Source organism: Leopardus geoffroyi, chromosome D2 (assembly GCF_018350155.1).
Source record: "Leopardus geoffroyi isolate Oge1 chromosome D2, O.geoffroyi_Oge1_pat1.0, whole genome shotgun sequence".
In the NCBI taxonomy this organism is placed as follows: Eukaryota; Metazoa; Chordata; class Mammalia; order Carnivora; family Felidae; genus Leopardus; species Leopardus geoffroyi.
The window spans coordinates 81,864,261-81,877,657 of record NC_059334.1 but is presented as its reverse complement, the minus strand read 5'-3'; the positions used below and the strand labels follow the sequence as shown (position 1 = coordinate 81,877,657).

The window sequence follows — 13,397 nt, the reverse complement described above, 5'->3', positions numbered from 1 at the left end:
TCGCCAGAAGTTTCCTCACCCTGAGGGGCCCGGCAGGTGCACCTTGCTCTGCACCAGTGTTGCGTCCTTCCCTGGAGCCTTTCAGAGTTTTACAACAAAACTCTCCCAGTAAACACCGTGAAAAATCAATTACTCTGGGGAACCCTTTGGGGTCTTAGATTTTCAGTGCAGACTTTCTCACCTAAGGAGCAGGGGGATCTCTAGGAGGGAGAGGGACCCGAGCTGCTCCTTCTGAAATCCGTCTACTTCCTCTGCAGCCATTTCCTCCCGGGAGCTCTCTGTCCTTCCAGAAGGACTGCAGACAACTCTTCTGCAGTGTCCGTGCCCCTGCCCCATCTGCCCACTGTGCCAAGTCTGCAGGACCATGTGCGGGGGCCCCTGGAAGCCACCATGACCTGGGGGGGAGGGGGGCCACGGAGCCCCCGGACAGGCTGTCCTTGGGTGGGAGACTGGCTTCCCTAAGGGCCTAGAGGATGCAGGTGTCAGAGCACAGGGCAGTGGGAAGACCTCCTCCAGGGTGAGCAGCAGAGGAGCCGAGACGCAGACAGGACAGAGAAGAAGCCGGAGTAGGATGTGCGTCGAGATGTACCTGGGAAAATGGGCTCGCACCTGGGTGGCGGCCACGCGGCGCCACCCTCCCGCGGGCCTCGGGGGACATGAGCCGATTTTGATTGGCTCCCGGCCTCCCTGCCTGAGAAGAGCGTTCCTGGGGCCCGGCTCCTGGGTCACCGGCCGAAGCGAGGAATGCATGTCTGCTGGGTGCACCGACCTAGGCAGGAGGAGCTCTGGGGACGTAAGGTTGTAGAGTGTGTGTGGCGACCTCGGCTTGGCGCATTTGTCTTACTGGACAGTGTGGGGTCACGGGAATCGTGGGGAGTCCAACGGGGCCGGGGGACAATATCCCGGTAGCCTCCACCCCGGGGCTGTCAAACGGCCACCCATCCTTCTCCCGGCTTTTCCTCTGGTCGCTGAGGAAGCAAGCGAGGGTCTGGGCCACGCGCCCCCGTTTCTCAGGTTTCTCACGGTGACCTCAGCCTCAGACGGCTCGGCTTCTGTCAGAGCCCGGCGGCCACAGTGAGCCCTGCCGAGAGCTTCCGGGGACCGAGCTCTGCAGAGACATGCTTCGTTTCTGAAACCCACTCTTCCAGTTGCTCCGCTTATCGCTCCGGCCCGAGTCACCATGTGTCGGGTCCCCGGGTATCTTCCCGTTCCAGACGGTAGGTGTCTGGTGGCCTTGCCAGGAAGGGAGAAGAAAAGCAGGCTTTGTAACATCAAAGATTCCAAAGAGCAGACGGCAAACCGCAGCAGGGCAGACCCCGCTTCCTCCTGCCAGCCTCCCACTGCGCTGCCTGGAGCTGAGAACTGGGGACAGAGGGTTGGGGGGCAGCTCCTTTTTGTCTCCTGACAGCGTGCACATATCCGTGTTCTGCTGTGTTCGGGGAAAAGAGAACTGTGGACTAAGTCTGACTCATCGTTTTAGAAGGAAATAAAGATGACGCTTGCAGCTGCTGCATTAATTCAGCTGCTAATTGAAATACGCAAATGCAGCAAACGTGTTACCCTTTTCAGGGTTCATGAGCCATGTGAGAATGAATCTGGCATAACTAGGCTACCGGCTATTCACTGAACTCCCTTGATACTGATCTCTTAAAAAAGAAAAAAAGCCAGTTGTTTTTTCCTGCCTAGTGCTGACTGTTGGCCTCCATCACGAGCGACGCCATCACTGGCAGCCTGCATCGGAGGCGTCGGACCGACTGACCACGTCTCCTCCTCCGGGAAGGCGATGGCACCCACACAGCAACTGGAGACAAACTAGCTGCAGTGCACTGGGCTACATCACAGGTCATCTGTGTATCAGGAGGCAGAACCCATTTTGGGGGTGGCCAGACCACTGGCTTCAGAATGATCTAGGAGAGATGAACCCCTACACACAGACTTGCCAGACATCATGTGCAGGATGAGAGCTCAAGAAAACGGGAGAGAACGCAGGGACAGAATAAAGTCGGGGCTGCAGAGGCCAGCATCGGTGTGGGCAGAAAGAGGGATTAAAGATGCTGCAATGGGTTGATCTGCGGTGAGGAGTCCGGCGTCAAGAAATCAGGATCTTCTGGAACTCTGGCCGCCACGATAAAGCCGTTTGTGCGCACACTGGAGAAGCACACGTGCAGGTCTCTATGTCACTGGAAACATGATATTTTGCTTCGGGGTTCACAGAAGGGTCTTTAAACGTTACAGTCTGTACTGAGAGGAGAACAGAGGGAGTGTGGGCTGCAGACTCCACGCTCACAGTGGCACTCACAGCCTCGCCAAGGACGCTTCCGTCCGCTGCCCGCCGCCCCCAGACAGCTCCAGAGGTGAGCAGGTGGTCTGGTGCCATCCCAGCAGGAAGGCCCAGTGTGGGTTTGTGAATGAGTGTCTGATGCCACGCGGAGTTTATTGCAGTGTTCAGGTGGCCGGGTGGGAATGGGAAAAAGAGGCACAGATAAAGTAGAACCACCCAGGGGCGGGCGGCTGAATGAGGATCTTGGAAGATGCTGGAAGCAACAAAGTAATTTTTCAGAAAGCGAAGCTGAGAATGGAAGAGATTTTGTAAGGCGCAGAATGGAAGGAAGCATTTTCAGCTCTTGATCCGCATTAGGCTCTTCATAGGTCCCGTGAGCAAGTGACTTGTTAGCCAGGCCAGGGCATTCGAGGGTGAAAGGGGCATTCGAGGGTGCACGATTAAGCTGGGACGAGACATGGGCGTGGGCCGTCCCTGGGGAGCCAGGGCAGAGGGACACTGAAAGCTCAGGCTCCTGAGCAGACTGCCAGGGCTCCGGTCCTGCCCCCCTGGCTCGCTGTGTCACATCCAGCATTATGTCACTTTCTCAGGGTCTGTTTCTTCATCTGAATGGGAGTGTAATCAGAGTAATTGGTTCATAGAATTGTCAAGATGAATTAGTTACCGTGCGTGGGGCCCTTAGAAATATGGGCACACAGGCACCTGGGTGGCTCAGTCAGTTAAGCATCTGACTTGGGCTCAGGTCATGATCTCACGGGTTGTGGGTTCAAGCCCCACATCAGGCTCTGTGCTGACAGCTCAGAGCCCGGAACCTGCTTCGGATTCTGTGTCTCCCTCCCTCTCTGCCCATGCTCGGCCTCTCTCAAAAATAAGCGTTAAAAAAAATTTAAAGAAACGCACAGGCACATGGTAAATACTATGTCTGTCACCACCTGCACGACTCCTACCCACACTCTGCGACAGGCACGTGGGCCCTGGGCTGCGGACGGGCGCACACAACGCGGTTTCCACGGTGGGAAAAGCAGATACCAGACCACAGGCGTTGGGAGGCAGCACCAGGCTGCCTCCGAGGAATCGCGGTGGGTCATAGCAGAGCTTGGACGTGGAGCCAGGAGGCGTGCTGCAGGTGCAGAGGCCTGGGCTCACATCCTCGTTTGGCCGAGCTGGGCCGCTCAGGCCTCTGCCTTTGGCAGGTCACTTACCTTTTCCTCATCTGTAGCATGAGGATACAGTGTCTGCCCTCTTGTGTCAGGGGGTTACAAAGAGGTTCAAATGAGGGGGCGCCTGGGTGGCTCAGTCGGTTAAGTGTCCGACTCTTGATCTGGGCTGAGGTCATGATCTCATGGTTCGCGGGTCTGAGCCCTGCATCAGCGTCCGCCCTGGTGGTGTGGAGCCTGCTTGGGATTCTCCGCCCCCCCCCCCTCCTATTTGTGTGCTCTCGATCTCTCTCTGTCTCAAAATAAATGAATTTGGGGAAAAGATATTTAAATGAGATTATGCAAAAGTGCCGTGTATAGTGTATAGGGGGTAGGAAGTAGGCAAATGCCAGGCTTTATGAGCATGTCCTTTGAAACTCAGGGAAGCAGAAGCGTTTCCTTCCTATTTTCAGAATCAAACTCTTAACCTATTCCCTAAAAGTCCTGACTTGAGAGTCTATGGTGTGAACCCAGAGCCATCTGATTGCTCAGTCTCTTCCTTCTGTGGACTTTGCAGCATACACAATGCCCAAGTCCCAGTCCTAAAACCACTTGGGACCAGAAGCTACAGTTTTAAAAAACGTTTACTTGTTTCTTTTATTTTGAGGGAGAAACAGTGCGAGCAGGGAAGGGGCCGAGAGGGAGGGACAGAGAGAGAGGGAGGAAGGAGGGAGAGAACCCCAAGCAGGCTCCACACTTCCACGTAGAGCCCAACATGGCTCCCATGAACCATATCCTTCTCTCGTGGTTCTTCTCCTTTGCTCTCTCTTTTCAGTCCACATGGCAGAAAGTTGGCCGTGTTCTGCCTCGAGCCTTACGATGTCCTGAGTCGGCCCTTGGAAATCCCGGTTTCTCTGGGTCCGGACTCCTAAGACTCCCACCATAGAGTCATTGGCTCTGTTTCAGAAGGGGCCCACCCTGAACCGGTCAGCCCTGTGTGGAGGCTGATGGCAGTGTAGGAGGCGGTCACACAGTACAGCTCACATGCTTCTCTGGGAGTGGAGGCACACTCCTAGGTAAAACCGCATTCCCAGCACATTGGAAAGGGATTGTTGGGTTCTGTGTCGATCGATGTCCCTCCTCAGACCGCCAGTTCTGGAAGGCCACGATTGAGCCCGTCCATGTGTGTACCTGCCCCCAGGGCCTTGCAAGTGCCAGAAGCACGAGAAGCCATGAGTGGCTTAGGAGAAGTGAGTGAATGAGTTGAGTGTCAAAGGATGACAATCAGCAAACAGCCAACAGAGCAGCCTCCCTAGGCTTGTGCCAGGGTGGCAGTGACGGAGGTGCCCGTGGCTGTCTCGTCTGGGTCTCCTTCCACGGCACGGTCGGGGCAGAGGGGGCGTGCGAGAAGTCTGAGTGCACAGCTCGGTCAGCTTGGAGGGGCCGGGCCACCCCCGCCTCGTGCTGCAGACGGTGCCAGGCGGGCACTGCCGTTGCCCAAAAGCCCCGGCCACAGCAAGGCTGGGTACAGAGGACCTCGGCTCCTGCCAGAAAGGAGTGGGTGTGGCATTGAAAATGGGTCTCTTCCGTTTACCAGTGGAGGCCACCCTGTATCGAAAATCCTTTCCAATTCTAATGACTCCGATTGAACTTTGATGCTATATCCTTACCGGATAGAAAGCAGGGTAAGGAGTATGGGGGGAGGAGAGGGACCAGCCCTGGCTTTGGGGACCGCTTACCAGGAGAGGCTCCTTGCCCTGTTCTGCCCGAGACACCTGATAGCAGTATTTCCCATGGGTCACACTTAAGCGACACTGCCATAAAGAGCCTCTTCTAAGCCTGATCTTTAGCTAAGACAATTTTAGGAGCCACACTGGGGACAGGTCTTAAAGTGTGGAATGCAATATCGGCAAATTCTACTCGGTTCATTATTAGTTCCTCCACCTGTAAAATCTACATTCATTAACTTGTTGCTTCTAATATGATCAAGCCTCAGGAACACCCTTTTTCTGGTGTGAGGGTGGGAGCAGAATTGAGAAGTCATTTCTGCCGGTAATCCCGTGTGCAGCCTCCACCACAGGGCATAAAAACAGGGACGAGCACTGCCCTTTGGGGACAGAGCCTGGTCGTGAAGCCAGATGCTTACAGGGACAGTTGCTGAAGGTCCTGTAACGTACAACGCACCAGTGTTGCTGATTTATAGAAACTGTTCCTACACCGTTCTCTGTAACTAAGTGAGCTCCTCACGCCTCCAGCTGCATTTAATCTGCGAGGCTTGTTTCCCTTCCCACTTCTCGTACCTCCTCCAGCAAGTCAGCTGTTCCTCCATCTCATGGCTCACTGACAGAACCCTCGGACTTGTTCCTTCAACAGCCCATGTTTCCTTCCCGGGACCGTCTTCTCGAGGTCTCCTCTTTGCCTGGGGGTCCCCAAGAACGGATGAGAAGCATGCCAGGGCTCCGTGCGGTACCCAGGCGTCAGGGCCCAGGGAGGGTGGGGGACCTCCTGGGCAGCCCTGCTGTGCTCCGCAGTCAGTCTCAGTGACGGAGTTCCAAACCAACAGGGAAGTTCAACTTCTCTTCTCCCAGCTGGGAATGAAAACTGCTCCAACCTGTGTCAGGTCCGGGCACGTTCGCTGGGGCCACTGCTTTTGCCTGCGGCCCGGGTGGCACAGGCCAAGAGCAGGCCCGTCACCTGCTCTGCTCTGCAGTGAAAGGACTGGAGACGCGCTGAACCGTGGGCAGCCGCAGCGAGCTGTTTGCCAAAACCCACAGTAGTGTCTCCTGGTGTTTTCAGCGTTGTCTCGTTAGAAAAGAGGGGGCGTTATCAAATCCGAGTTGGTCATGGACTGGCTTTTGAGTCACGCGACTTGCCTGAAATTCTGACAGGTAGCTTAGCAGTGTTTGAACAGCAAATGAGGAAATTTTTACTGTTACCTCGAACTCCCTGATGCCAGTAGGTTAAAATTGCCTCTCAGGTCCCCACGGTCTGTCTCCTGCTCAGTGGGCACGTGCTGGAGTTCAGACAAAGGAAAGCTATCCAGTCGTGCTCAAAAATCCTTCCATTTCGGGGACAGAACATGATAGCAGCTTAATACTGTGTGATTTGCTTCTTTCTGTGGCTTTTATTGCTTTGTCACCTACTAGACAGGTGAAACACACATGTACTTTTTATTAATATAATCTTATTCTACAAGGGCAAGAATACCTTGTTTTGAATAGGTGGATTATCTTTTTTGGTGGAGATGAAGCATATATAATGAACACACCATTACTGACGTTATATAAACTTAAAGGGGAAACATAGATACAGAGAAAATCAGCCTTCTGTCGTTCTGTGCACTGGCAAATAGCTCTTAACATCCTTGTCTACTATTTCTGTCATCCGAGTCCTGGGTCAGTTTCATTTGGTTAATTTTTCTCTTTATTATGGGACTGGAGCTTCCTGTTCTTCATGCCTCGTAATTTTTTATCAGATGCTAGATATTGTGCACTTTGCTGTGTTGGGTATTGGATATTTTGTGTTCCTATAAATATGCCTGACCTTTATCCTGGCTGCAGGATGATCCTTCCAGATCCTGGTTTTGTTTGTTCGACGGAGTGGAGCGGTGCACGTCCGGGGGGTAGTTCGTCTCTTCCCTGTCTCCTGCCGAGGGCCCGAGTTGTGAGGTTTCCCAGCCCAGTGGGTAGAAGTGGACAGTATCCTAGATCCCGTGTGAGCATCAGGCACTGTCCGTCTAATCGTCTGGATGGTTCTTGTTGCGGCCTGACGTAGTTTCTTACACGTGCTCTGCCGATGCATCGAGGGGACCTTTCAGAGATCTTCTGAGTCCTGTCTCTCTATGGCTCTCTCCTGTCAGGTGTTCCCCCACCTGCAGGCCCTGGCCGCCTGAGTCTCCCCACACGCTCAGCACCATCTTTATAACTCAGGGAGTCTGGCGGGCCCCACCTGGGTCCCCGCTGGCACTGCAGGCGGGAAACTCTCCCCAGGCCTTAAGCTGGGCAGCCACGGGGCTCACTTCATTGGTGTCCCCCTCTCAGGAATCGCTGTCCTTCACGGCTTGACGTCCGTTGTCTCATAAATGGTTGTTTCACATATTTTGCCCCGAAGGGTTGTTTCGTGCGGGAAGGGAAGTCCAGTACGTTACGCCCTCTTGGCTGTAGATGACATAAGCTGCTGCTGCTTTTCTCTTTGCTAGCGCCAGAAAGTCTGATGCAGGCTCTGGAAGACCTGGACTACCTGGCGGCGCTGGACAATGACGGGAATCTCTCTGAGTTTGGGATCATCATGTCGGAGTTTCCTCTTGACCCCCAACTCTCAAAGTCGATCTTAGCGTCCTGTGAATTCGACTGCGTAGAGGAGATGCTGACGATCGCCGCCATGGTGACAGGTACCCCTGAAGGGCTGTTCTTCCACGTTGTGAGGCTTTCCCGGGGACAGAGTTAAATGAGGTCCGTTTGAAGTATTTTATGAAGTACCTAACGGAGGCAGTAATCCATTTCACCTTTTGAAGTGATAATGAAGTATTTTACTAGATTTGAAAGGTAGAAAGTTATAAGGATTATCTTGATATGAAAAAATCCATCAAACCCCAGTGAATTTCTTAATCAGACATTGAAGTAAAAATGCATTGCTGGGAGAGTTCTCCTCCAAAGAATTAGGTGTTTCTTTTATTTCCTACCACCTTCATTCCTCTTGGTTTATAGGTTTTAGTTCATTCTTCTACTGGCAGAACAGGCCATAGGCCGTGCCGCGTTAGACCTCAAAGTTCCCATCCTGTTCTAGCCACTGCCCTCGAAGCGTCTCGGGTGCCCCTGCTCTGATGGCAATACCAGCAGGCTGTTAACTCTGCTAACCAGACCTGCGAGAAGCAAACGTGAAAAGGGAGAGAGACACATTCATGAGAACTCACCCTACATCCCTTTGACTTCTAAGTAAGCAAGAATAACCTTTATTCAGGGAAGCAGACAGGAGCGGTTCTGCACACAGTGGTGAGCCCCTCCCTCTGCGTTGTGCTAAGGTCATGAAGCGGCTCCAGGGTTGCTGACCTCGTGACCTCTTGTGTCTTAAAGCTCCCAATTGCTTTTCTAATCTGCCGCGTGGAGCTGAGGAGGCTGCCTTGACTTGTTGGAAGACATTTTTACATCCTGAAGGAGATCACTTTACCCTCATCAACATTTACAAAGCCTACCAGGACACGGCTCTGAATTCCACCAGTGAACGTAAGTGAATGCTCGCGATTCTGAGAAACCTACTCGTTTCCACCCTTCCCTCCCCAAATAAAACCGAGCTGGTAACTCACCCTTCTCCAGCCCTGCTGGTCACTTAGCGGATGGCGCCCGAGTCCCTAAACGCACTGGCTGCTGTGCCTGGGCACGATGACATGGGGACCCAGAGTCTTGCACAGCACAGCTCCCGTCCTCCAGGGTGCAGGGAGGAGAGAAGGGCACTGCTCTCTCTCAGTGCCCTGGGTCAGAGCTGTGCTTTGTGTGTTCCCTGACTCGCACACTCACTAGATGGAGAGAGAAGGCAGATGTGGAGAACAAAGCCGAACAGATCCCTGCTCCAGATAACAGGAAGAGTAGACAGGTGTGCCGCAGGAGGCCAGAGAAGAGAACCAGGCCACAGGTCGGTCAAGGAGGGAGGGGAGTTGTGCAAAGAGCAGAAAGGCGCGTGTGAAAGCGGAGGCAGAAGTCCTGATGTGAAAGGACGAGTGCGTGGGTTTCCAGGAGAGGGACCCAGTGGAAAGGGAACTGGAAACACATACGTGGGCGACTCCAGTGCTCGGCATTAATAAAGACAGGAAGAGGAGCCCGAGGGGCCGACAGGCCAGGGCGGTGTGGTGAAGGCTGGGCCCCCGAAGGCAGCCGGTGAGTTCCTTCCTGCAAGGGGACCTTCGTTTTCCATGAAGCATCTTATACCTCCTTTGCTCCGATAGGACAGGAAGTGAACTGGAAGACAGGACAGTCGCTTGAATGGCAGAATTCTGTACAGTGGGGGACTCATTTTTCACAGCTGACAGGAAAAAGTTGTCGGTGGAGCCAGAAAAGATACGGGGAGTTTGGTGGCCTCTTTTGAGAGCAAGGGGGGTGGGTGGCCGTTGTTTGCCCAAGTACGTGCTCTTGTGCTGAGTGGGCCTGAGTGCACGGCCGGGCTCTTCTGCCCACTGTGCCAAGGCCGGGGGCACCAGCAGGGCAAGGCAGAATGCCGGATCCACCCTAAGTGACTGCAGGTGGCACGAAAGAACTTCACACTGAACAGGTGACTGAACTCTAATACAAATTTGCAGCTAGGGCAGGAAGGTGAGCTTCCCACGATTTCCAACTCGGCCCAGTAGTGATCCTTTTCTTATAAACCTGCAGAGAGAGTTTCACGGCTCAGGGGACTTCTACCGTACGCTTTTCTCCTTAGTTGGATCAGACGTTGGGGCCTCGTACATCCTTGCCGTGTACACAAGACGGGTGTCAGTCGGGGCCAGCCTCCTGTGCCCCTTCAGAGCTGCAGACGAAGGGTGACCCCCTCACTGGTCAGTGCCAGCAGCATGCGGTTCATGGAGCTCGCCGGGGTCCCGGAACCACCGCAGCCTCCCTCCCAGTCACTTAGGTGACCACCTCTTTAGGGGAGGAGTCCAGAGGACACGGAGATCATGCCTTGTTCCTGGCCTGGGCTCTTCCAGCTTATGACAAGTCATTTCTTTTACTCCTCTTTCCCTCCCAGACTGTGTTGAAAAGTGGTGTCACGATTACTTCCTCAACTGCTGTGCACTCAGGATGGCAGATGTCATCCGAGCTGAACTCTTAGAAATTGTCAAGCGAATCGAGCTTCCCTGCGCAGAACCTGCTTTTGGCTCCAAGGAAAACGCTCTGAACATAAAGAAAGCTCTTCTGTCCGGCTACTTCATGCAGGTGAGAACGGGGAGGGCCGTCTTCGGGGTGGGTCTTTACAAAATCTCCCATGATTCTGTTAGGAATCTCTCACTTAGGATGATTCTTTGATTGATGTTAACTTTAAAACCGAAAACCAGGGCACCTGGGTGGCTCAGTCAGTTGAGCATACTAGTCTTGATTTGGAGGTCATGATCTCACCATTCGTGGGTTCAGCGCTGGGGTCTACGCTAACAGCACAGAGCCTGCTTGGGATTCTCTCCCTCTCTTTGCCCCTCCCCTGCACACATGCGTGAAGGCTCTTTCTCTCTCTCAAATAAAATTTTATTTAAAAAAGTAAAATAGAGGCACCTGGGTGGCTCAGTCGGTTGAGCGTCTGATTTCGGCTCACGTCATGATCTCACGGTCCGTTGAGTTCAAGCCCCACGTCGGGCTCTGTGCTGATAGCTCAGAGCCTGGAGCCTGCTTCAGATTCTGTGGCACCCTCTCTCTCTGACCCTCCCCCATTCATGCTGTGTCTCTGTCTCACAAATAATAAACATTAAAAAAAAAAAAAAAGTAAAATAAAACCGAGAAGCCTCTAGGTTACTAAAGATTTAATATTTAAATATACATTTTCTTGAGGGAACTGAAGGACCAAGACAGAATATGTTCACTTGGTCCAAAAGGACAAAAGGTCTTTCTTCATTACAGAGGGGAAGTTATTAAAACACTTTTTGGCTGAACATCAGACACAGTCCCTCACTTCACCAGTTTGCAAATTTCATATTTTATTTTTGACGTTTTTTCATTTTTTGACAGAGCGTGAGCGGGGGAGGGGCAGAGAGCGAGGGAGACACAGAATGGGAAGCAAGCTCCAGGCACAGAGCTGTTAGCACAGAGCCCGACGTGGGGCTTCAACTCACAAACCATGAGATCATGACCTGAGCCAAAGTCAGACCCTTCACCGACTGAGCCACCAGGCGCCCCACAAATTAGTTCATATTTAACGGGCGATACTAATACCCAACAAAGAAATAAAGATAACATCTCATTTCTTTCTTTTCCAAAATGAAGGCTGCTGAATGTAGCTCCCCTAAATTACAGCACGTTACAGGTGTAAGCATGCTCTTCCCATCATAGTAAGAGAAATACTGGGGTATTTCCACTCAAACTCTACTCTTCATAAAGAAAAAAAAACACGGCACTTCAACGTGTATTTCCTCACCTGTGTGGGAAAAGGCCCTACATCAGCGTTACTGTGTCAGATGAGCTAGAACATCGGCACAAAACACCTGACGTTTGAGTACATTGCCTGTCACGTGGCAAGGTTACTCCTTGACCCAAACATGTAACATTTGTAGCACTGCTGTCTTTCACCTACTGCCCTGCCCATACTAAAGTTAGTATCGTCACTGTCTCAAAGTTTTGGGCAAAACACAGTTTTGGCTTATTTTTTAGATCTGAAAATAGGAAACTTGGGTGGCAGATTTGTAGTTTTCACTGTTTTATATGAAAGACTTTGGAATTATTTTACATAAAGATTTTTTTAAGTTTATTTTGAAGGGGAGAGAGAGTGAGTGGAGGAGGGGCAGAGAGGGAGAGAAGAGGAAGGCGGGGAGACAGAGAGAGAGAGAGAATATGAATCCCAAGCAGGCTCCATGCTGTCAGCACAGAGTCCAATATGGGACTCGAACTCATGAACCCTGAGACCATGACCTGAGCTGAAACCAAGAGTCAGATGCTCAACCGACTGAGTCACCCAGGCACCCCAAAATAGTCAGGCATCTTTAAAAGAAAACATTTTTGTCTGTCAATCTCCATATTAACACAAAGTCTTTGTTCTTAAAACCTTTGCCTTGTAGATTGCTCGGGATGTGGACGGATCGGGTAACTACCTGATGCTGACCCACAAGCAGGTTGCCCAGCTGCACCCCCGGTCCGGTTACTCCATCACCAAGAAGATGCCAGAGTGGGTTCTCTTCCACAAGTTCAGCATAGCAGAGAACAACTACATCAGGATTACCTCAGAAATCTCTCCTGAACTGTAAGTTTAATGGACAAAAGAGGGGTTCTTTTGAACTCCTACTTGAGTAGATGACAAATTTAGTTTTTTATTACATTTTCAGGTAGAAGTTTATGCTGGCACCAATCTGAATTTCCATGGAGAGTACTTCCTAATGGCAGGTCTCTGTGGATGATTATCTAAACGTTCCTGCCTTTGAGAACACAGCATAAACTATGCAGTGCAGAGGGGCGCCTGGCTGGCTCCGTGGTGGAGTATGCAGCTCTTGATCTTGGGGTCATGAGTTTGAGCCCCACGTTAGGTGTGGAGATTACTTTAAAAAAAAATTTAAAAAAGAATACAGTGTAGAAGTACAAAACAAAGTATAAAGTATCTTAAGAGGAACAAAAAGCTGCAGAGAAGTAGTGTTTGCAGGCGGAAACCTGAGGAGGAACGGCTTAGCCACCGCTCAGAACGGATGTGCCAAGACCGGAGCTGGTGGGGAAGGAAGGGGTGAAGGGGGGAGGTGAAAGACGGGCAGGTACCAGAGGTGGAGGGCTTCCGGGCCACACGAGCGTTTGGAATTTATCCTAAGTGCAGTAGGAACCGACTAGAGAGTTTTAAGCAGGAGTAGCATCCTCTCCCGGGTGCTACTGCAGATGCTGGGTCCACCTGAACGTACACTTGGACCCAGACAGAGTGACGTGCGAGGCAGGAACCTAAAGTAGCCAGTGGCTCGGTACGGAGTGGCATCAGTTAATAAGAGGAAGAGGCAAAGATACTCCCTCTCTTACTCACCCAGAGTGCTCCCCAAACACCTGATGTGACGTGTTGTGACGATGGGTCTTAGGGCGAGTACGGGTTTCCCCTGGTGGTTAGCGGTGGGCGTCTTCCACGGTGTGGCATAACCCTAGAGAAGAGATTCTAGAAATGCAGCCGGACTGGTTCCCTGCATACCACAGCAAGTATCTACTCTCCAAAAGCAGACTGAGACTGAGGAGTTCAAATTAAATAGCAGTTCCACAAGTAGATTCTCCGGGGGTGGGAAGGACCCACTCATAACGTTTGGTATCTCTCACCAAAGAAGAAAGGAGTCTCATTTCTTTGTTTTC

The 13,397-nt window shown here is 52.1% G+C and overlaps 1 protein-coding gene and 1 long non-coding RNA gene across 7 annotated transcripts in view; one reads left to right on the top strand and one right to left on the bottom strand.

Moving 5' to 3' along the window:
* Nucleotides 1–13,397, top strand: part of DHX32 (DEAH-box helicase 32 (putative)) — a 58,305-nt gene that overhangs the window by 44,548 nt on the left and 360 nt on the right. For 5 of the 6 annotated variants that reach the window (XM_045439201.1, XM_045439200.1, XM_045439199.1 and 2 more), the window contains 4 exons: nt 7,616–7,807; nt 8,490–8,639; nt 10,135–10,322; nt 12,146–12,327. In XM_045439201.1, coding sequence (XP_045295157.1) covers nt 7,616–7,807; nt 8,490–8,639; nt 10,135–10,322; nt 12,146–12,327 — 712 coding nt within the window. Of the gene's footprint in view, nt 1–7,615; nt 7,808–8,489; nt 8,640–10,134; nt 10,323–12,145; nt 12,328–12,409; nt 13,396–13,397 lie in introns of those variants that run through there. The other variant, XM_045439202.1, reaches the window with a different exon arrangement.
* On the bottom strand, nt 6,514–10,136 carry LOC123577201. Its single transcript, XR_006701754.1, has 2 exons — nt 8,720–10,136; nt 6,514–8,278 (listed from the first exon to the last, which is right to left on the bottom strand). It is a non-coding gene; the product is annotated as an uncharacterized LOC123577201 (long non-coding RNA).